Source organism: Phyllostomus hastatus, unplaced genomic scaffold (assembly GCF_019186645.2).
Source record: "Phyllostomus hastatus isolate PE091 unplaced genomic scaffold, TTU_PhHast_1.1 phas_contig_159, whole genome shotgun sequence".
Lineage (NCBI taxonomy): Eukaryota > Metazoa > Chordata > Mammalia > Chiroptera > Phyllostomidae > Phyllostomus > Phyllostomus hastatus.
Genome location: NW_025333640.1, coordinates 35,495,635 through 35,517,308, shown reverse-complemented (window position 1 = coordinate 35,517,308; position 21,674 = coordinate 35,495,635). Strand labels below are relative to the sequence as shown.

Sequence of the window (21,674 nt, the reverse complement as noted above, 5' to 3'; positions counted from 1 at the left end):
ATGGCAAGTACAACGTTCAAGGCAGCGTTCACCTCTTGCAGAGGGGAGGAGGATGGGCAGGAGAAGGAACACGTGGGCGGATGCCCCAACTGTGTGACATACTGGCTCCTAAGTTGGGTGGCTGCTTGACAGGTTTGTGTTGTATCTGTATGTTTTATAACAATAATTGCTAACATTTAAAAGATGCTTATCAGGTAGCCTATGTCAAGTACTTTATAGATGAAGAAACTATGGTACAAAGAGGTTAAGTAATTGTGCAGGGCCACACAGCTAGTAAGTAATGGAGCCAGGAACTGAACAAGAAATCAGGCCCGAGAGACAATACTCATAACTATACAAGTATAGTTATACTATATAGATATACACTTTGTATTCTATAAATAAAATATCAAATAACAATAAAATTTATCTGAGACAATAAGAACCAATAGTTAGGTGATACAGTACCTTTCATTTTCCTTGATGACATTTTCAAGATGTAGTTTCATCTCACCCATCTGTTTCTAAAAGAATAAAATATGGTTGTAGACATACATTTCCCAATCAGATCTCTATTAAGTCATCCATTCATATGCAAGCAATCATATTCTATGACCCGTCTTCAAATGAGAAATAATTATTCTTTACTTCTAACAAGCAATATTAGATACGAAAATATTAATGATACACAAAACTTATAACATTCATTCTGAACAGAATATAAAGAAAAGCATTTCATATAACACATTGAGATAGGTTTTAAATGTAATTCCATGATCTGTAGATGATTACGGAAAAAAGAGATGAAAGATATCATTATGTCACTAGAACAGGTATCAGATGCTTCCTTTACCATGAATATGCATTTTAATTAATTCACCTTCATTGAGGTGGAGCCTATACAAGCACTTGTATTTCAGAAAGTAAAATATTAATGGTGAAAAAATATGTAAAGATCTTTAGCATTCATTCTTCCAGTCTCTGATTCACACCTTTATTAATTGTGTAAACTCTCTGCACTATACCAGGCTGCCACGGTAAACCAATGTGGTCACTAACGTCGGTAGGAAAGAAGGGAAAAAATGACTAAAATACAAAGAAGAATAAAATATATACTATAAAGGGAATGAGATGAAGGTTTGATTAAGTACCTCTGAAAGGATAAAGGGGTCATAGGATTTCAGCAGGAAAGGTAGAGCATTTCTGGTAGGGAGAAATATATGTAACAGTGAAGAGCAAAAAATACAGCTAACACCAGAGTGACAGTCAGCTGTCAAGAAGGGTGAGCGGGCGCTGAAGAGCAGGAAGGAGGCCGTGTGAAATCCAGTTAAAGCAAAGCTGCAGCCAACTCCTGACCATCCCGTTAGACTTGACTGAGTACTGAGGCTAGAGGAGAGGAGCCAGGCAGGAGGGAGCCTGGCAGGGGAACCTGGAACAGCCAATGCTCCCGGCCTCTCTCCCTTCCTACCACAGAGGCTCAGGGTGGCCTCGGCACTCAGTACCAGCCAGTTCTGCCCAAAGCTAGCTGGGAAGAGGAACCTTCCCCAGGCCCCATGGTGCCTGAATCGCAAATCAAGGTGAACGAATTTTCTAACAGATAATTGAGATCCGACCCTACGTGCAGCACTGGTAGTGAGAGATAAAGCTAAAAAGACAGGTGGCAGATTTTGAATGCCACGCTAACTAGGAGGTCTGGATTTTAGTGGAGCAATTATCCCCACTTTGTAATTAAACAAACTAACTGATCTTTAAAAGTTGCAAAAATGTCAGAATACCTTGAAAGTATTTTTATTACTCAAATAATTTTTAGGTAGGATCTATATGCACCAGCCGGATTAAAGGTGGATCGGTACTGCCATGCCAAAGATTTTTCAGAGTAAAATATTCCCAAACACTTAACAGTTGGAAGGAAACTAAATCTCAGTAGTACCTCTCATATCATCAAATTTCCTCCTGTTATTTACATTTTCTGGAAGGAAAAATCTTCCATATAGAGAATTATAGCAATACTTTTCTTGCTTTCAAGACATACTATTTTTTGACTGGGTCCGTAAGATAAATCTTAAGTACTAGCTCTAATCAATAGTATCTGTGTGAGCTAGTGTTTTCAGAAGGAGCTATCGGCATCTTTGCATCTCTCTAAAAGTAGCAACTATTGTTATCATAGACCCTGGGGCTTCCAGCTTCTCTCGTCATTAATTCAGCACTATCACTCCTAGATAGAGAATGCCAAATGGAAAGATGAAGTTAAACCCTTAGTAAAATGGCCAATCAAAGAGACATATAAATCAGATACATTATGAAAAATTAAAATTTTTAAAGTTTAATTTCATGATAACAAGCTATTCCATTTTGTAACAATCAAATCCACATATGTCATTATAGCAAATCCAAGACAGTGAAATTAGCAGATATTTAAAGCACACTAGTCCTAAAAATAAAAGCAAAATGCCATTTGTGCAAAAGAGAGCTTTTTGTTGCTACTGTCAAATAGAAAGATTAAAGGACATTACTATGGGTGGCTCAAAACTTAAAGGACCACAGGCTAAAGACCACTCACAGTAAAGACGAGGGAAACACTTAACTTGTGATAAAGCAGAAACTGCAAATTTAATGAGATGTTTGTTTTTGAAATTTGGTTTTACAGAATCACTTTATAAGTTTATATATTAGAAGAATGACCTTGGAAATGAAAAGCATAAATAACTTCAAATGAAATTGGAAGAACTTTATTTAAATTTTTTTTATTGTTTAAGTAGAGTTGTCTCCATTTTCCCCCCACCACTACCCCCACCCCAGCCATCCCCACTTCCCATCCTTCTTTGGTTTTGTCCCTGTGTCCTTTATACATATTCCTGGAAATCCTTCCTCCTTCTCCCCCCACTATCCTCTCCCACCTCCCCTTGGCTTACTGTCAGTTTGTTCTTAATTTCAATGTCTCTGGTTATATTTTGCTTGCTTGTTTGTTTGGTTGATTAGGTTCCACTTATAGGAACCTAAGTTCGTATGGTATATGATGTGAGATCATATGCTACTTGTCTTTCACCGCCTGGCTTATCTCACTTAGCATAATGCTCTCCAGTCCCATCCATGCTGTCACAAAGGGCAGGAGCTCCTTCTTTCTGCTACATAGTGTTCCATTGAGTAAATGTGCCACAGGGTTTTGACCCACTCATTTACTGATGGGCACTTAGATTGTTTCTAGCACTTGGCTATTGTAAATGGTGCTGCTATGAACATTGGGGTGCATAGGTTCTTTTGGATTGGTGTTTCAAGGTTCTTAGGGCATAATCCCAGCAGCAGAATTGCCAGGTCAAAAGGCAGCTCCATTTTTAGTTTTTTGAGGAAATTCCATACTGTTTTCCAGAGTGGCTGTGTCAGCCTGCATTCTCACCAACAGTGCACTAGGGTTCCCTTTTCTGCACAACCTCACCAACACTTTCTGTTTGTTGATTTGTTTATGATGGCCATTCTCACTGGTGTGAGTGGTATCTCACTGTGGTTTTAATTTGCATCTCTCTGATGGCTAGTGATGCTGAGCATCCTTTCATGTGTCTCTGGATCCTCTGTATGTCCTCCATGGAGAAGTGTCTGTTCAAGTTCTTTGCCCATTTTTAAATTGGGTTGTTTGTCTTCCTGGAGTGGAGTCATGTGCGTTGTTTATATATTATGGAGATCAAACCCTTGTCCGAGATTTCATTGGCAAATATGTTTTCCCATACAGTGGTTTTTCTCTTGATTTTAATGCTGTTTTCTTTAGCTGTGTAGTTTTTTATTTTGATGAGATCCCACTTGCTTATTCTTTCCTTTATATCCCTTGCTCTATGGGACATATCAGTGAAAATATTGCTGCGTGGAGTATCTGAGATTTTCCTGCCTATGTTCTCCTCTAGGACTTTTATGGTGTCATGACTTATATTTTTTTTGCACGTATTATTCCAGCTCTCCCAACACCATTTGTTGAAGAGGCTATTTTTACTCCATTTTATGCTTCTGCCCCCTATGTCAATATTAATTGACCACAGATCCTAGGGTTTATTTCTGGGTTATCTAATCTGTCCCATTGGTCTAAATGTCTGTTCTTATGCCAGTACTAGGCTGTTTTGATTACAATGGCCTTGTAATACACTTTGATATCAGGTATTGTGATTCCTTCTACTTTGTTCTTCTTTCTCAAAACTGCTGAGGCTATTTGGGGTTGTTTATGGTTCCATATAAATTTTTGAAATGTTTGTTCTATATTTGTGAAATATGTCATTGGTACTTTAATAGGGATTGTGTTGAATCTATAAATTGCTTTGGGTAGTATGGACATTTTTATGAGGTTAATTCTTAGTAGAAGAACTTTATTTTTCAACGGTATAAGCACTGTGTGTTCTTATGGTAAAGCTATGTATCAAACCATTATTTTATAAATAGGAGACTGTTATATTAGATCTAATCATCTTATTCAATAAGCCCCGACATTTGCTTATACATCAAAACTTGAGGGCCTACTATGTGCTAGACTTCAAAGCACATGGTAGGCTCTCTTATTGTCAATGCATGAAAAGAAAAGAGATATAAAGTGCTTAATGTCTACCATGTTCATAGCCCCTATCTGAGGAAGTCAGTCTTGGGGGGTTCTTTTTATAAAATGTTGTTATATGTTGTTTTATTTGCATTAAATTAAGGCAAGCCTGCTACTCTTGTCATAACTAAGCTGATGCAAAGATTGGTATTGGAGCCAGACACAAAGATGAGTATGTTAAAACCCTAAGACATCATCACTTCTTGGTGTGCTTAGCTGGAGGCACATACCATCTATTTAAGAAACGCTTCTACTGTATGGTTATCCAGTAATCAAAAAGGCCAGAATTTGAGAGGGTAAGGAAGAAAACATTTTCAAGTCAAAGAAACAGGTTATAAATGTTAGGGATACTCTAAAAATATGGCTACCTGAAATTCAGGTAGTATCCCAAATAATAATGTGCTATGGTATTCTCGTTCTCCCTGAGCGTGTTGTAGGCATCCATGATGATAATCCATCTGTAGGGACAGCTTCCTCCCTTTTCCACTCCTCTTCTAAAGTAATAAACATTTTTAGAAAAAAGCTGGTACAGCTTAAGCTTATATTAGAAGTGGATCAATAGCTTATACAATCTGATAGACACAATATTTGAAATTCAGGAAATAATTTATGCCCAAAATAGTGGGAATGACAGATGAAATGAGAGTAAAGAGAAAGGCCTAGAAGAGGTGAGATGGTTTTGGGTCTTCCTGAGGGAAACTAAACATGTAAGCAACTGATGGACTAAGGGTTGCTTCTAAGCATTGAAGAGACATTCCTGCCAGAGAGCAGGAGCAAGGAAACACTGGATTAAAAACCAAACTGAAGATACTCTACACACACACACACACACACACACACAGTACACACACTGACAGAGAGCTAAATATTTTCTTCTTATCAATGTCTTTAAAAAGAAAGGGAGTCTATTTCACTATTTTTTATAATATTACAGGAAGATGGATAACTATGATGTCATACCTGATAATATTTCAGCTGCCCATTTAGCTCTTCCAGATGCTTATCATACTCAGTAATAGGAGGCGCTACAATGCTAAAGAAAAAATACAAAAACACAAGGCATCTTCTGTTGAATCTGGTTTAGTAAATATGTAACTTATGAAATACATTGGACATCAAAACCTCTATTCTTATTATAATTTTACCAACAGCAATCAATACTTTGCCTTTTTCCTAAACCAGGGGTTCTTAACCTTAGCTCAATTAGTATTCTGTGCTGAATCACCTTTGTTGCGGGGAGCGGATCTGTGCACTGTAGTTGTTCCGCGGCATGCCTGGCCGCTACCCAACAGATGCCAGCGGCACCCTCACCCTCCGCAGTTCTGAAGAGCAAAAGTGTGTCCAGGCCTTGTCAATACCTGGGGAGGGGAGGGAGGCAAAGCACCCCAGTGGAGAGCCCCCCCGTCTAGACTATAATAACACTGGCTAGTTTTTCTTTCCAGTTCGATGAGAGATCATTCAAACCCAATTACTATATAGCAGACCACGGAATACACATTCCTAACACTAAAGGAATTATTTCCATAATAAAGTGTAATTAAGAAAATCGTACTTCTCTGGTAACTCAACCTTACCTTTGGTCAACAACTGAGTTTCCCAAAACGTCACCCCCCTCTCCTTTGAAGGCAGCGCTCTGTGAAAGAGAACACTTCCTCTTAAAAACTGTTTTCTCAGGTCATTGCAGACGAAAATGAGAGCAGTTTAAAACTAAATATGGTTAAAGTGTTTGTAACCTTAGGAAATCTATTAATGCAATGAAAAAGGAGAGAAAAAAATCATCTCATTTGATGTTAAAAATGTATTTGGTAAATTTTAACACCCATACATAATAACTCTTGGCATACTAAAAATAGAAAGAACTTTCTCAAGTTGTTAAAAAAAATCTACCGTAAACCTACTTGAATTACTGTTGTTTATGCTGAAACATCAGAAACACTGCATTAAATTCATTATCACAAAGCTGCTTCCTCACCATCGCTCAAGTTCAGCCTGTACTAGAGGTTCTAGTCAACGCAGCCTGTCGTGCGAGCAGGTTATCAAAGTTTTAAAGGTTGAAAAAGAAGATAAATATTATTATTAGATTGGCCAAAAAGTCTGTTATGCTTTTTTCTGTAAAGTAAAAGACATTTTTCATTTTCTCCAATAACTTTATTGATTTGGATATTTTGAGTATGTTGGCTATCTCCCGCTATTGGCTTCTAGTGGGTAGAGGCCAGGGGGGCTGCTAAACATCTTCTGATGCCTAAGACGGCCCCACAGCAAAGAATCATTTGGCCAAAATGTCGACAGTACCAAGAAACTTCACAAGTCACTTGTGACACATTCAATCAGTCACAGCACCTTCTCTATACACTGCACGAGTCTTTTTTGTTTTCATTGAATTTTTAACTTTTCTGAAATAATAAAGCATAATATGCCAAAACGTTGCATATCTTTTTCCGTCTTCATCATTAAAATGGCTGCACAAAAATTCACCCATTTTGATGTTATTTTTAAATGCATGCTGACATGACAGCTGTCACAACAAAATCTAACAAATTATTATTTTGAATGAAGTTGAAGACAACTAAGCACTACTAGAGCCTCTACTAGAGGAAAAAAATGTAATGGACTTTTTGGTCAACCCAATTATTATTTACAGACAATTTGACCATTAACATAGAATCTACCAATTATTAGAACTAATAAGAGAGTACACTAAGTCATCAGATAATCAATATAAAAATGTGGCTTTTCCAAATATTAGCAATAATTAGAAAATGTAATAGAAAAAAATCCTATTCATTACTGTAACAAAAGGTAGTACTTAATAAATAAAAACAACCAAAAAATGTTGCAGCAACTTCATTGAATAATTAACTATACCGAGTAAGGCTTCGGGTCAAAAAAAGAAAAGAAGAAGAAAAAAAAGAAAAATTGACTATACCAAAAGACATAAAAGAAGATCTGAATAAGCTGGATACTATACCATACTCATGGATGTGTGGAATAGTCAATATTATCAGTATATTTATTCTCTAAAATTCACTGCAACTGCAATAAAATTTCAAAAAAAACCCAACCCCAACCCAACAGAAGAACTTACAAACTTGATTAAACAGCTCTTCAAGTCCTGATGTATGAGTGAATGTGCAAGACTAGGTCAGACACTCCAGCAGAGGAGGAGAGGGAAGGAGGAGGAACGTGCCCTTCCACATAGCAAAACACTGTAGTCGAGTAACTAAAACAATATGGTGCAGACACAGGAGCAAACAGAACAATATTGGAAATCCAAATCCAGGCTCGAGCATTTATAGGTGTATGATATATGAAAGAAGCGAAATTATTACTGAATGGACAAAATACTGCTTTTCAATGAATAACGCTGAGTATCAAAAAGAAATTACATTCCAGCAATACTAAGTGGAGAAAATGAATTTCAGATAGACTAAAGATCCAGAATTTTAAAAATATTTAACAATTAATGAAAGAAAATGTGTTGTTGACCTTGGGTAGAGAAAGCTTTCTCAAGCTCCCAAACTAAAGATGCCTTTTGTCTGTCTTGTTCACCAACAGTCCGAGCAGTGCTTGGCACACTCTTACTCCAAACATACCTTCCAGCTGGAAAACACAAGTATTGCAACCCAGTAACAGAAAGACGGACATACATCGGATATACAGCCAAAGACACCATAGGTGAAGTTAAAATGCCAGCAAAATGTGTCAGCATGTAACATGACCAAAAATTTAGTATCTCGTATAAAGATGGAGAAATAGTCAAACACAAGGAGATGTATGACAATGTTCAGTGCAGCGTTTATTGTAGTAACAAAGAGAAAAAGTCCATCCATAGGATAACTGAAAAATAATACAAGATCCTGTAAGTAGTTCAAGGGATTAACAAGATTTATACGTATCAACATGGATATATCACAAAAATCAAGAGGTCAGTTCTATGGGTGGCGGGGAGTGGGACAGAGGGGAAGAATGAGGGATTCAAAGGGATTTTTAAGGGATCTGTAATTTTCTGTTGTTTTGTGTGTCGTTTTTTTTTTAAGAAGTGTTCACGATCACATATACAATTAAAAACCAATAAAAGACACAACTGAAAGAAGCCTCTGAATTCTAAGGTTTTACGTAACTGATTTTCAACATCTTACCTCCGTACACACTTATTTTACGTACTGCCCCAAGGGCCCGTGTTAGGCACAGCAGATAATACAAAGACAACCAATGCATGGTCCTTAACCGTAAGGCAGGTTGCAGAGTTGAAGAAGGGAGAGGCAAATACACAAGCAACTGCAATAATAAGAGTGAAGACATGCTATGTAAGAGGCACAGAATGTGAGAATGAGTAGGAAAAAGGAAGACCTTTTTTTTATTCAAGTTCTACATACATATAGAAAAGCACTTGCTTCTATTGTAGGTACACCACTCAGTTTCACAAGGTGTATCTACCAGTGCAACCAAAACTCAGAGCAAGAAAGGGAACAGAAACAGTCTTCGCATTTGCACAGTGGGTGCTATGTTAACAGAAATGTGTGCATATTGGTACCAGGGACCATTTTGCATTTCATTTCTGTGGGAACATCAAATCAAAAGCACACAGTTTTGGTAAGTGAAAGCTTAGTGAACTTGGTGCCATGCAAAGCGAAGTGAATTCCTGATAAAGGTCTTTTCTTATGGGTCTACCCCGGACGACACTGATGACCGCTGGGGCAGTGTTCTAACAGTGCCGGGACCGGCTGACTCTCCCACAGGCAGCACTAAGCGGGCTGCTCCCCATCTTCGTGGACACTTGGATTCTTGCCTTTCACGTCAGTCAGTGGGTGTGCAGCGGGGCATCACTGATGTTTTAATTTGCATTTACCTGACAAACACCAAGGTCGAACAAGTTTTTATTTTATTGGCCATCATGAAGTTACATGTTCAAGTCTTTTGCCTGTTTTTCTGAGTATTTTTGATATTCATTTGAAGAGATTTTTTATATAACCTAGCATGAGTTTTTCCCAGACTGCAAACATGTTTTGCCACTTACAGCCTGGCTTTACTTTCTTAATGATGTCTTTTAACGAATTCTTTCATTCTGACTTAGTCCACTTTATCATTTTATTTATGATTACTGCTTTTTGTATCCTTTGGAAGACAACACGTCTACTGCAAATTGACAGATTTGTTCCTGTAAACATCTTTCTAAAAGCTCTATTATTTTACCTTACACATTTAGATACACAATCAACTCAGAAGTAATATTTGAGAATAGTATGAGTAAGGATCAAGATTAATTTCTTTTCCTAAATGGAAATCTGATATGATAGAGCTATTTCTGAACTCTGCTCTGTTCGACTAGTTTATTTCTTTGTCCTTAGTGAATGTCACACTGGCTTAATTTTTAGAGCTTTACAATAAATCCTGACACCTGCTAGTATCTGTTCGCCAGCTCTGTTATTTTTAAGATTGCCTTAGCTCTTCTTAGCCTTTGTACATAAATTTTGGAAATAGCTTCAGAAGTTTGAAGAAAAATAAATCCTACTACCATTTTGATTGAAATTTTGTTGAATGCAATTAACATGCCTTACATTCTATGAACATAGTATATTCTTATATTTATTTCATTTTTCTTCAATTTTATCAGTGTTTTATAGTTTTCCAGTCTTACATACTTTACATTGGAACTATTCCTAAAGATTTAATATTTTTATGCTACTCTAAGTAGCATCACTATTTTAAATTTCATTGTCAATTTGATTATTGCTACTTACAGAAGTAAAATTAAACTTGTAATTTTGCCTCATATTCAAAGAAACTGTGAAGTTCATTCATTAAATCTGACAATTTTAAGATTTTTTTGGATTTTCTAAATATACAATCTTATTTTCTGCAAATAATGATAGTTATTGCCTCCTTTCAGTTTTTATGTACTGTTTTTGCTTAGACTTTAGCATGGTGCCGGGCAAAAGTGGTTTTAGCATGCATTCTTGCTTCATTTCCATTCCCAGGGGGAAACTGTCAACCTTTCACCATCAAGTAAAATGCACATCTAGTTTTTTGTAGCTAGCCCTTTCACACTGAAGAAGTTTCTTTCTATTCCTAGTTTGCTGAAAATTTTTATCATCATAGAGAACTGAACTTGGATCATTATTTTCTAGATCTCTTGAGATAGACAATTTTCTTCTTTTTCTTGCCATTATGGTGATTTGCGTTGATTTATTTTCAAACATGAAACCATCTTTATATTGCTTTCATACTACCTCCCCTCTTACTCCTGCAAGACACGCAGTGAAAGGTAAGACCCACGATGAGTGGAGTCTTGAGACAGCCACGTGTTCTGGGCCCATGGCCTGCGGGAGGAGCCCTCAGCAGCAACACTGCACGGCCACTGCACATAAGGGGCAGGAATGAAGAAACGACTGGATGACTACAATAATAGTACATGACAGAGAAGGACATACACTTTCAGAGAATGAAAGCTAATTTCACCACAGAGTACACTATTAAGTAGGTGAAGATGTGCCCCTACTTGGTGTGTCACCATTAGGCTTTGACAAATGATAACCACAGCGCATAATGCAGGTACGTCTAAAGAGCTGACCAGAGCCATTGTTTATCTGGCATAATCTTCCTCATAATCAAATCAGCCACAGCTTCCAGTAGATATGATGCAATGCACCCTGCCCAGAAGTCTTCTCGGGCTTTAAAATCAATCTTATGTTCGAATCCTCCCTTTAGGCGTATTTTATAAGACACTAAGCAGAAGCACAAGAACTTAAGAATCAGACCAAAGTTTAGAAGCTATTGGATTATGAAAGATTCTCTGTCACCTGCATGCTAATAGTTAGTTAAATGTGTTTAAGAGACAACATAAGAAAAATAATATGATTAACACAGTGAACAGTGGATGGATATTTTCAAGACCCTTGGACTCTGAATCTGGTCTTTGGAAATGAAAAGGAAGAACAGTAGCTAAATGCTGAGTATACATTAGGGTGAAAAAAAATACCTGTAAGGATAAGTACACTCGTGTCAACAAAACTATTCTTTTTTTAATACTCTAAAAATAACTTTCTTTTTAAAACCTTAAAAACAATTTAGTTTAATTACAAGATTCACTGATGTTGAAAGCAAAACACTTCTCTATTAATTCAGTAAACACCTATCACTAATCTAGGAGCAAGAGTTTTCCTTTTAACATTCTGTAACTGAAGAGTTCACCAACAGGTACCTTATTGGTTAAAAAAATTTGAGCACAATATTCATATAAAAACATACACCCAAGGAAAACATATCTTTAAAACAATGCCATATATTATTTACTATTCTTAGTCTGTCTGTCATAATTTATAAGAACTCAGAGAGTTAAAGTTTACAACTGGCTGTATCCTGAAAAGCAATTTTACAATGTTTCAAAACAATGATGCATTCTCATTTTAGAATGCAGACATTTTAACACCATCCATAATATGTAAGCTCTAACTCTGAAAAAAAAAGGGTAATTTTTATAGTTGAAGAATTTACATTCATCAAGCAAAAACAAGCTTTCCTCTTTGTAAGAATCAAAATTGTAAGTAAAATCTCAAAGCACTGTAGGCAACTTCACCTGAGAATAATCCAAAGTAGAATTTATTCAGGTTCATATTTGTGTAAATATATTTACAACCAAAACGAACCAGTTAGACCTTAATTAATTTACATACCTGTACTGTCGAATGTTTGGAAAGATCTTCCATTTGGTACGGCCTAAGAACTTCATTTAGTCTTTGATCTGACAAATAAAAATAGAAAAAGGAAAACCAATTTGTAGTTCATTGGGTAATGTTCAATTTTAAAAAGCTAGAAATAGATAAGTTATTATGTGATATCGCCAACTCAAAACTGCTAGTCTCCCTTGCTTCTCAAAATGAAAGGAATCATCAGTTTCAACACACCGCTTCAGAGTTTAAGATTAGGGCCCCGTCCATGCACCTAACCCTACTATCGCCAAGGGGGAAAAGAACAGTTGCAAAGAACTCATTTTTCTGATCTCATAAATTTAATTTTCTATCTCTGCTAGTTTTCTCTTTAGGTTAGCAGAAGTCAAAAAATATGCTGCACAATTATTTTCAAAATTTTGCTACTAGAAGTAAAAAGAGTTGGAAAGATTAGCTATAGCCATATTCTTTAGAATGGTTAAAATCTGCCAAAATTCTTTTCCAGACAAACCCCCACAGTGAGGAGAAGCTGCAGGATGGAGAATCCAAATTAAGCAGGAGGGGGTAAGAGATGATGGGGAAGGAGGTTCAGAATAAAGTCAAGAGTGCTCAGTCAGCATTATACAAGATGATAAACCGGCCTAACGAGAAATCTACAGCCTGAATGGCATGTGGTAGAAGAAAAGGCTGAGGTCAATGAAGTACACATCCATCCCCAAAAGTTAGGAAAAAGAGCAGCAAATTAAACCCAGAGAAGTGAAGTGAAGGAAATCACAAATATTAGTCACTCAAAGAAAGAAATAGAAAATAAGCACACCAAAAAGAGGATCAACAGATATCATCATCTCAAAAGTTTTAGAAAAAGCATCTGGTGAAATTCAAGATACATTCACGATAAAGATTTAGAAATGTAGGAATAAAAAGGAACTTCCTTAATATGGCAGATTCCTCCATAAACGGACAACAAACATCATACCTAAGGGTGAGAATGTTGAAAATTTTCCCTTGGAAATTGAGAATGGCAAAAAATAAATTATTTTGACATGCATTCACACTCTACTGGAGGTCTAAGTTAACACAATAAGGCAAGTAAAAGGAATAAAAGGCATAAAGACTTAAAAAGAAGAAAAAGTTGTCATTATTTATAGTTACAGTGTCTATGTGGTAAAGGGAAAAGAACACAAAGGTAAATTCTTAGAATCAGTCAGTTTAGCAAGGTTGTTGGATGCAAGTTAATACATAAAAGATAATTGGATTTTTAGATATTGACAACATAAAGTTAGAAGATAATAAAAGGTATCATTTAAAGTTTAATAAAAATATCAATATCTAGAAATAAATCTATCAGAAGAGATGTAAGACTCTTGCACGGAAGACTATGAAAGATGCGGGAGACGAAGACTGGAGGAAGCAGACAGACATTCACGGCTCACAGGAGTCAGCATTGTCAAAATATCAGTTCTCCACAAATTCACCTCTAGGTCAGTGCAATCCCAATTAGTAATCCCTAAGAGCAGTTTTCAGAAATGTAGAAGTAGCTTCTGAAGTATAGGTGGAAATGCAGTGAGAACAGCTCAGACATTTTTGTGAACTAAGAACAGGGGAACAGGGGAACACTTGCTGTACCCGATACCAAGATTTGTTACAGAACTACAGTGATTTGGGTAGCGTGGTAGTCAAAAAAGAATAAACAAAACTGGCCACTGGGAGAGAACCCGCAGATACATCCACGTGCATATGAGCACGTGAGCTGGATCACAGCGGCTCTCCGCAGCAGCGTGGGAGAAGGAGCAATCTTTCTGGAAGTGGTTCTGGGTCAACTGGACCTCCTCAAGGAGGAGAATAAAACATCATTGATAAAAATCAATTCTAGGCGAAATGAAGATCAGCTTGTGAGTGCAAACAACAAACTCTAGAAGAGAACAGAGAGAACAAACAGCTTTATAGCTTTGGGTAGGGAAAGAGTTCTAGATCAGGAAACAAAAGGCACTGGCCATAAAAGAGAAAACGGATAAACTGGGCCACGTTAAAATTAAGTACTTCTGTCTACCAAAATGAGACTGTTAAAAGAGTAAAAATGCCAGCCGTAAACACAGATATTCCCAACCCATGTAACTGACAAAGGGCTTATATCTGGACTATATAAAAAAATTCCATCAACTAAAAGGCGGACAACAGTATAGAAAAGTGGCAACATGACAGAATGGGCACTTCACAAAGAGGTTACCTGGATGGCCAATAAACACAGAAAAGCTGCCCAACCTTATTAGGCACCAGAAAATACAGATTAAAGTGACAATAAAATAAAGACTTAAAGTTAGAAAACAAATGTTGGTGACAATGTGGAATAAAGAGAAGAAAGAAGGAGTGTAAACTAGTACAACTTTAAATTTAAACATACACATAATTCCTAGGGAGATAACCAATCAAAATGTATGCACCTGTGGACTACAGGTCATGACAAAAAAAGGTCGATAGCCTTTATTGATAAGCATTATTCTCAATGGCCCCAAACTGGAAACAAATGCAAATATCCATCATAAGAAAAATGGACAGCCCTGACCGGTGTGGCTCTGTTGGTTGGGCATTGTTCTGAAAACTGCAAGGTTACCAGTTTGATTCCCAGTCAGGGCATGGCATGTGCCTGGGTTGTGAGTACGGTCCCCAGTCCAGACAGGAACATGGGTGTTTTTCTCCCTCTCTTTCTCCCTCCCTGCCCCTCTCTATAAAATAAATAAATAAAATCTTAAAAAAAAAAGAAAATCAGTAAATGTGATACATTGAAAAACCGGAACACTCTATAGGAATGAAATTAACAAAGTACGTCTGCATGCAAGAATATGGATAAATCTCAAAAATATGATCATGTTGAATGGAAAGAGCCAAATACACAAGGATACACAGTTTATGGTTTCATTTATATAAAGCTCAAACACAGGTACCACTGAATTCAGCGTAAAATTAAAGACACTGGTTATCTTCAACTATCTTTGAGGAGGAGATGACGATTACAAGGAGTCTTGCTTCTGGGGTCCTAGCATTCTTGACGTAGGCTGTAGTTACCTGACTTTTGAACTTTGTTGTAATTCACTTAGTTTTAAATTTGTTTTCTTTGTTTGTCTGTATATGTCACACAGAAGCAATATTGCCCCGGCGGTGTGGCTCAGCTGGTTGGAGCTGCACACGTCCTGTAACCGGCTGTGGGGCATATGCCTGGGCTGTGGGTTTGGTTCACGGTCCGGGGGCTATGAGCGGAGACCAGTCGATGCTTCCCTCTCACATCGATGTTTCTCTCTTTCCCTTCCTCTCTTTCTAAAAGTAGTGAAAAAATGTCCTTGGGTGAGAATAAAATAATTTTTTAAACAAACCCAAGAGGAGTTTATCCTCCAAAAAGAAAAGGGCTTAACATTTGAAATTTAGTCAATGTATATCATCCCATGAAAAAACTAAAAATGAAAACAACAGCTTATCTCAAATGCAGAAAAATCAGTTGAAAAAATCTGATATCCATTCTGACAAAAACTCTCAGAAAACTAGGAATGGAAAGGAACATCCTCAACCTATTAAGTACATCAATGAAAAACCTACAGTCAATATCATATTTAATTTTGAAAGGCAGATATTTTCTCCCTAACACTAGGAATGAGACAAGGATGTCCACTCTGCTGTACTGGAGGTTTTAATCAGTGCAATAAGGCAGGAAAATGGAATGAAAGGCATTTAAATTGGAAGGAAGAAGTAAAACCATCTTTATTTACAAGATAAAAACATTGTCTATGCAGAAAATCTAATGGATTTTACAAAAAAACCTACTAGAATAAGTGAGTTTAGAAAGGTTGCATGGTACAATTGGCAAAAAGATTTCTATATAGTGGCAATGATAAATCAAAAAATGAGAGTAAAAGAATAATGCCATTTATAACAGTATCAAAAGAGCAATACACAGGGATAAATCTGACAAAAGATGTGTAAAACCTATGTACTAAAAACTATAAAATATTGCTGAGAGAAATTATTGAAGAGATATGTGAATGGACATATACCTTTTCATTGGTCAGAGAACTCAGTATCATTAAGATATGAATTTTACACAAATTGATCAATAGATCCAATGTAATGCCTATCAAAATCCAAGCATCATTTTTGTAGAAATTGACAAGCTGCTTCTAAAATGTATGAGGGAGTGCAAAGGACCTGGGATAGCCAAAACAACTGTGAAAAAGAACAAGCTTGAAAGGCTAACACTATGCGATTTCAAGACTTATTATAACACTTCAAACAGATCAATGCTACAGAATAGAGTCCAGCAATGACCCTACATGAATACAGACAACGGGTTTTTACCAAAGGTGCAAAGGTCTCCAATGGAGAAAGGATATTCTTTTCAATTGGGCATCTATTTACAAAAAAATCGAGCCTTGACCCTTACCCTCCACCTGTACAAAATTTAACTCAAAATGGACCATAGATCTAAATGTATAACTTAAAACTACAAAACTTTTACAAGAAAACATAGGAGAAAACCTTTGCAGCCTTGGGTTAGGTAAAGGTTTCTTAGATAGGACACAGATCCACAAAATAACCCGAATGGATGAACTGAACTTCATCAAAATTAGAAAGTTCTGCTCTGTGAGAGACACTGTTCAGAGAGTGAAAGGAAAAAAATGAGCCCACCCCCAGTGCCCATAATCCCCACTACAAGAACGAAGTCTTCATTTCTTAGCTTGATACACAAGTCGCTCTTTGAAGAGGTCCCCAAGAACTATCAGATCTCCCCTCTCAGAGGGAAGTGGAAGAATGGTGCAAATATGCTAGAAGTTTACTAGACGATTGGTGAGGTGTGGAATTGGCAGTGGTTATGATGTATAAAGCTGATGCTTTATCACAAAGAGACAGTGTAATGCAGCGTTTCCTGGTGAAAAGTACCAAATCCAATGGAACGAATGAAAAAGAGGCGACTGGGATCAATAGAAGCCAATGTAGAGGTCAGAGGTTAGTGGGAGAAGGGCAAGCCGTCTGTGTCTACCTAGCTGGTGGTTAGGTGGTTCACCGAATAGGGGAACTACCAGTTAAAGGAAAAAAGTGGGGGCGGGGGTCATCAACATCCATCACTGATTCTCATCTCTTTGTGTGCGAACAACTTCCTGAACAAGCAGTTATTTCAAACCTCTCTGCCTATGCTGTCTCTGTCCCCTGAAATTCCCTCCTTCCACTCAACTTATCTTCTAGTAAACAACCATTTTTTCCTCCCAGCAAAATAATTTACTATGCTTTTACTGTCTTAGTCAGTTCTCTCTGTTTTGTTTTTTTACTTCAATTTTATCTAAGAATTAGGGCTGGTTCATTCCCACCAAATTCAGGTTCTGACTGCCTGGGGTACTCTCCCCATCCAGCCAAACTCGCCTGGGCCCACCTCGAGTCCCACCCCTCTCAGAGGGTGCTCAGCTACTCCTCCTTATGGAGGGGGCGTATTCCCGTCCCAAACCTAAGAATCATGCTAACGTTAAAGTAATGTTATTGTGTCATTAATGATTTTAGATAACATACACTGTGCACTTTACATGTGCTAGACACCACGCTGAGTTGCTGCATTTGCATCATCTCCTTGAATCCACAGAACAATGCCATGGGGTTATTGTACTATTTACACCCATTTTACAACCAGAAAACTGAGGCTCAGATTACTGAGTGACATACCCAAGGTCATATACCCAAGCTTTTTCCAAAGACCTGGAAAGAGCACGAGCTGAGGTGCAAGTCCAGACAGACTGAATCCAGAGGCTCAGTTCTTCACCACTGGTCTATGATGCTTCGGAAATGGAACCTTCCATTTCCCCCCTATCTTCCCTGTTGCTCAAGCCCAAAACCTGGTTGCACTCTATGTCTTTCTCCCAAATCCCCAAATCTCCAATCTCACTGTGCCAACCTTAGTTCATTCTTACCTAGGTGACAGTCACCTGATTGCTTTCCAAATCACAAGCTGATCATGTAATTCTCAAGTGATTTCTTTTCAGTGGTTTCTGCAACCCGTGCCATGCTCCAAACTCCTCAACACGTAGGGCAAGGCCCTTCGCCACCTAGCCCGTTCTTCCCGTTCAGCTGCACTGGTCATTTCTCTGCATAAACCATATTCCATCCAAGCCAACCTCCTCTTAAGTCATTAACTAAGCACAGTCCTAATCCCCTCAATGTTGCAAATACTCTTCTATTTGGGATGCACTGCAAACTCATATTAGTACTTCAAATCTCAGCCCAATGGCACCTTCCTCGACAACATTTCATGACAAGTCTGTACTAATTAATATGTTTAGCGCTATGTGTCAGATACCTAAATCCTTTACAAATTCCAATACTAATTTAATCATGTCAACAACTCTATGAAGAAACGGAAGCAAAGGAGTTAGCAGTTGCTGCCACTTCAGTGTATTTATGGAATTTATATATTTCTCTTCTCGAATTAAATTCCTGGAGGGTAGCATTGTCCTCTTCACCTTGGTAGCAGCTCTGCCTGGGTAGCATTGCCACATAATTGGAAAAAAGGAGAATTTCAATAAACATCCTCGAACAAACGGCCGGAGCGGTGCCTCTAGGTTCTAACTGCGGACTCGGACACCCTTCCTGGCCATTGCCCTAGAATCTCCCCGGAGCCTGTGAGAAGCATAACAAACGTGTTCAGTGTCTATAGCAAAGTCCCACGGAAGCATAAGGAGCCTGCCAGTGTTTACCAAATGGTTCTACTGAAGTATATACACATCCTCGTATATTCCACCAAGCCTTTTCTGCAGCTGACTTAAGTTTTCACCAATTTCCACGCACCCAACAGGCATTCACAAAATAGTTGGTCAACCATCACATTAAATATTGCGTATAAGAATTCTCAAAAAACGAATGTGGAGCTTACTTTTCTCACTCACAGAGTCGCTTTCTGAGGCCATTTGGATAAAATTTGAGTTTGGATCTTTACCACCTCGACTTTCCTCGAAGTGACAGAGCTCGCTGTGCGGGAAAACAACACGACCGCAACGCTGCTGCGGAGGCTGTCCAGCGGCGTGATCAGCATCCTACTCACGAGGCGTCCGCAGGAGCCGCGCCCCCTCCTCCCGAGTCCCAGCCGAGTCCCTGATTCAGGAGAGAGACTTCAGATTTCAGGTTTGCTCGGGACCCGCCAAGTGCACTCCGTTCCGCATTTACACGAATCCCACCTGGGTGGGTCCAGGACACGGAGGGATACAGGCGTCCCGCGGGTCACTCGGGTCCTGTCGGGGCACCTTGGAGAGCGGGGAGGGAGCAGGCGGGCAGCCCGGCGGGGGCGCACTTCTCGGAGTGAGAGGCGATTTCAGGAGGGCCGGGGCCAGTCGCGGAAGTCCACTCGGCCCGCCCTGCCACTTTGAAACCGGTGCACGGACCGCTCCTAGGAGACGGTGATGCCGCCTGCGTCATCACGCGGGCGTCAGCGCTGACGCCATCACGCTTCCTAGCGTCCTCCCACGCTATTGGCTATTTGTCAAGAGGTGAGGGTGGAGGGGGAATGAGAAAGATGACAACTAGCTGAGCCGGCAAAGTGGCGGCGGGAAAGCTGGCGAACCTGTGTTTTCAGGTGGCTGGACCGTGCTGCTTTTTTGTTTATTTGTTTTTTTTTTTTTTAAAGAAAACCCACCAAATGTACACCTGGGTAGGTCATTAAGTCCATGTTTTCAATTCCCCAGTACCTTTGATACCCAGCCCTCCTGGACTGGGAGAACCCGCTCACCAAAGTGGGTGGGTGGAAAGGCTCTTGGGTTCTGAGTCCGAGGGGAATCCAGACTGGCATCTTTGGAGATCTCCACCAAGGCTGACCCTTGGGAGGATTTCTGAATAAGGGTTCGATAATCTCCAGAAACCAAGTACCATGGTGCCCTGTGTGTGTCTTTGGAGAAAGGAGACAGCTATTGTTTAAATATTTAACTGTGGGGCAATGAGGCATGTAGTTAGAAGTCCTCTAAAGGTCCTGTAAATTCATTAGTTGTTTCTTTAGAGATAACTTTGCTTCCATAAAAAAAATAAAGGAAAGACAAAAGTTACATTTTTGCAAGAAAAGAATTAGGCAAAACTTTACATTTATGGTTGAATTAGTATTCCCATTATTAAAATTTGACTTTGGATTTAAACCCTATCTTTTTTTTCCCAAGTTACCATTGGAATAAATTTCAATGATAGCAATAAAAATGTTAACTTGAAGCTAACCAGTAATTTTAGTGCTTTTTACTAGATTGTGTTTTTATGGAACTAGTTTCACTAAGCAGACATGTCATAGATGTAGCTCAATTTAGCTTTCTTTTTAACAGTTGATTTTTGTTGTCTGGAAAAAGAAATGGAGTGTGCAAGCTCCAATTCCTCTCTGAAAAGTCAGTGTATGACTTTTTCTTCATGAACTTCTCTTTGACTCCCCAAGGACTTGCTTGCAACTTCTCCTACATTTGAACCTTGTATATTATCATATTGTGGTTTAAATTGGCATTAAACAAGTAGTTATAAACTTGACTCTCCATCCATGCTAAAAGTTGATAAGCTACATCAGTGTTTGTGAAAGCAAAGAGCACTTCCTGGATACATTGAGTACCATATAGAAACATAAGTCCATAGTGTCTTGGCAAAGGAGACACTAAATGAGGGGAAGTGGTTGGTAAGTGCTGAAACTGCTAGGATAGTTAGGACTGAACTAACCAGAACCACGCTGTATATTTCTAGAACACTTAATCATGTTTTATGATCTCAATGGTCAGTCAACTCTCCTGTCTCATGGGCTAGTTTTCTATAAGATAACCACTTCCATTCAAAAAGCACCAATAATGCCCACTGGCATAAACTTTGAAATGAATTTATCGTTAGAACTGACATGTAACAAGTAGAACAATAAGGTAGATTTTTTTAGAGATTGTAATTAAGTGAGGATTATGGGATTCAAAATATCTTTTGTACTCATGTAACTGAGTAAAACATTAGAAATTTCAGAAGAAAGCAAATTTATAATCAATTTATAATCAATATATGAATATTCTACATATTACTTTAAAAAATGAAACTGTAAAGAGGTGAAGTTTAGTCAAACTTTTACCCCTTCTATTTTCATTCTATAATTTGTATGGAACAATACAAAACTGCTCCATTATTGCAGAAGGGGGTCAAGATATAAAGCCATTAAAAAATCCACCTTTTCTTTGTTACCAAATACAGCAGCTGTTATACCAACAGTTGGTAATCAGCCAAAGATCACTTTGGGACTTGAACTTCTCACCGCTGTTGAAATCACCCATACACTCTTCAGTAATCTGGACAGTTTGCTGTGGTTACCTGTAACTGTTTTCCTGGGTTGGGGACATCAGTACAACCCTAACCACCCCCACCCCCACCCCACAAGCAAAACTGCTGAAGATAAGGAGTTCACAGCTCTAGTAGACCTTCGACAAGAGAAGTTGTGG

The 21,674-nt window shown here is 38.3% G+C and overlaps 1 protein-coding gene across 5 annotated transcripts in view; it reads right to left on the bottom strand.

Moving 5' to 3' along the window:
- The window catches only part of SCLT1 (sodium channel and clathrin linker 1), a 107,704-nt gene extending 88,073 nt beyond the window's left edge, over window positions 1-19,631 (bottom strand). For 3 of the 5 annotated variants that reach the window (XM_045830946.1, XM_045830944.1, XM_045830948.1), the window contains exons 1-5: window positions 19,118-19,631; window positions 12,223-12,290; window positions 6,124-6,182; window positions 5,510-5,582; window positions 448-503 (exon numbers count right to left, since the gene is read on the bottom strand). In XM_045830946.1, coding sequence (XP_045686902.1) covers window positions 448-503; window positions 5,510-5,582; window positions 6,124-6,182; window positions 12,223-12,290; window positions 19,118-19,151 — 290 coding nt within the window. In that variant the 5' untranslated portion in view covers window positions 19,152-19,631. The remainder of the gene's footprint in view (window positions 1-447; window positions 504-5,509; window positions 5,583-6,123; window positions 6,183-12,222; window positions 12,291-19,117) is intronic. The other 2 variants (XM_045830945.1, XM_045830947.1) reach the window with 2 other exon arrangements.
- Window positions 19,632-21,674: the final 2,043 nt, after the last annotated feature.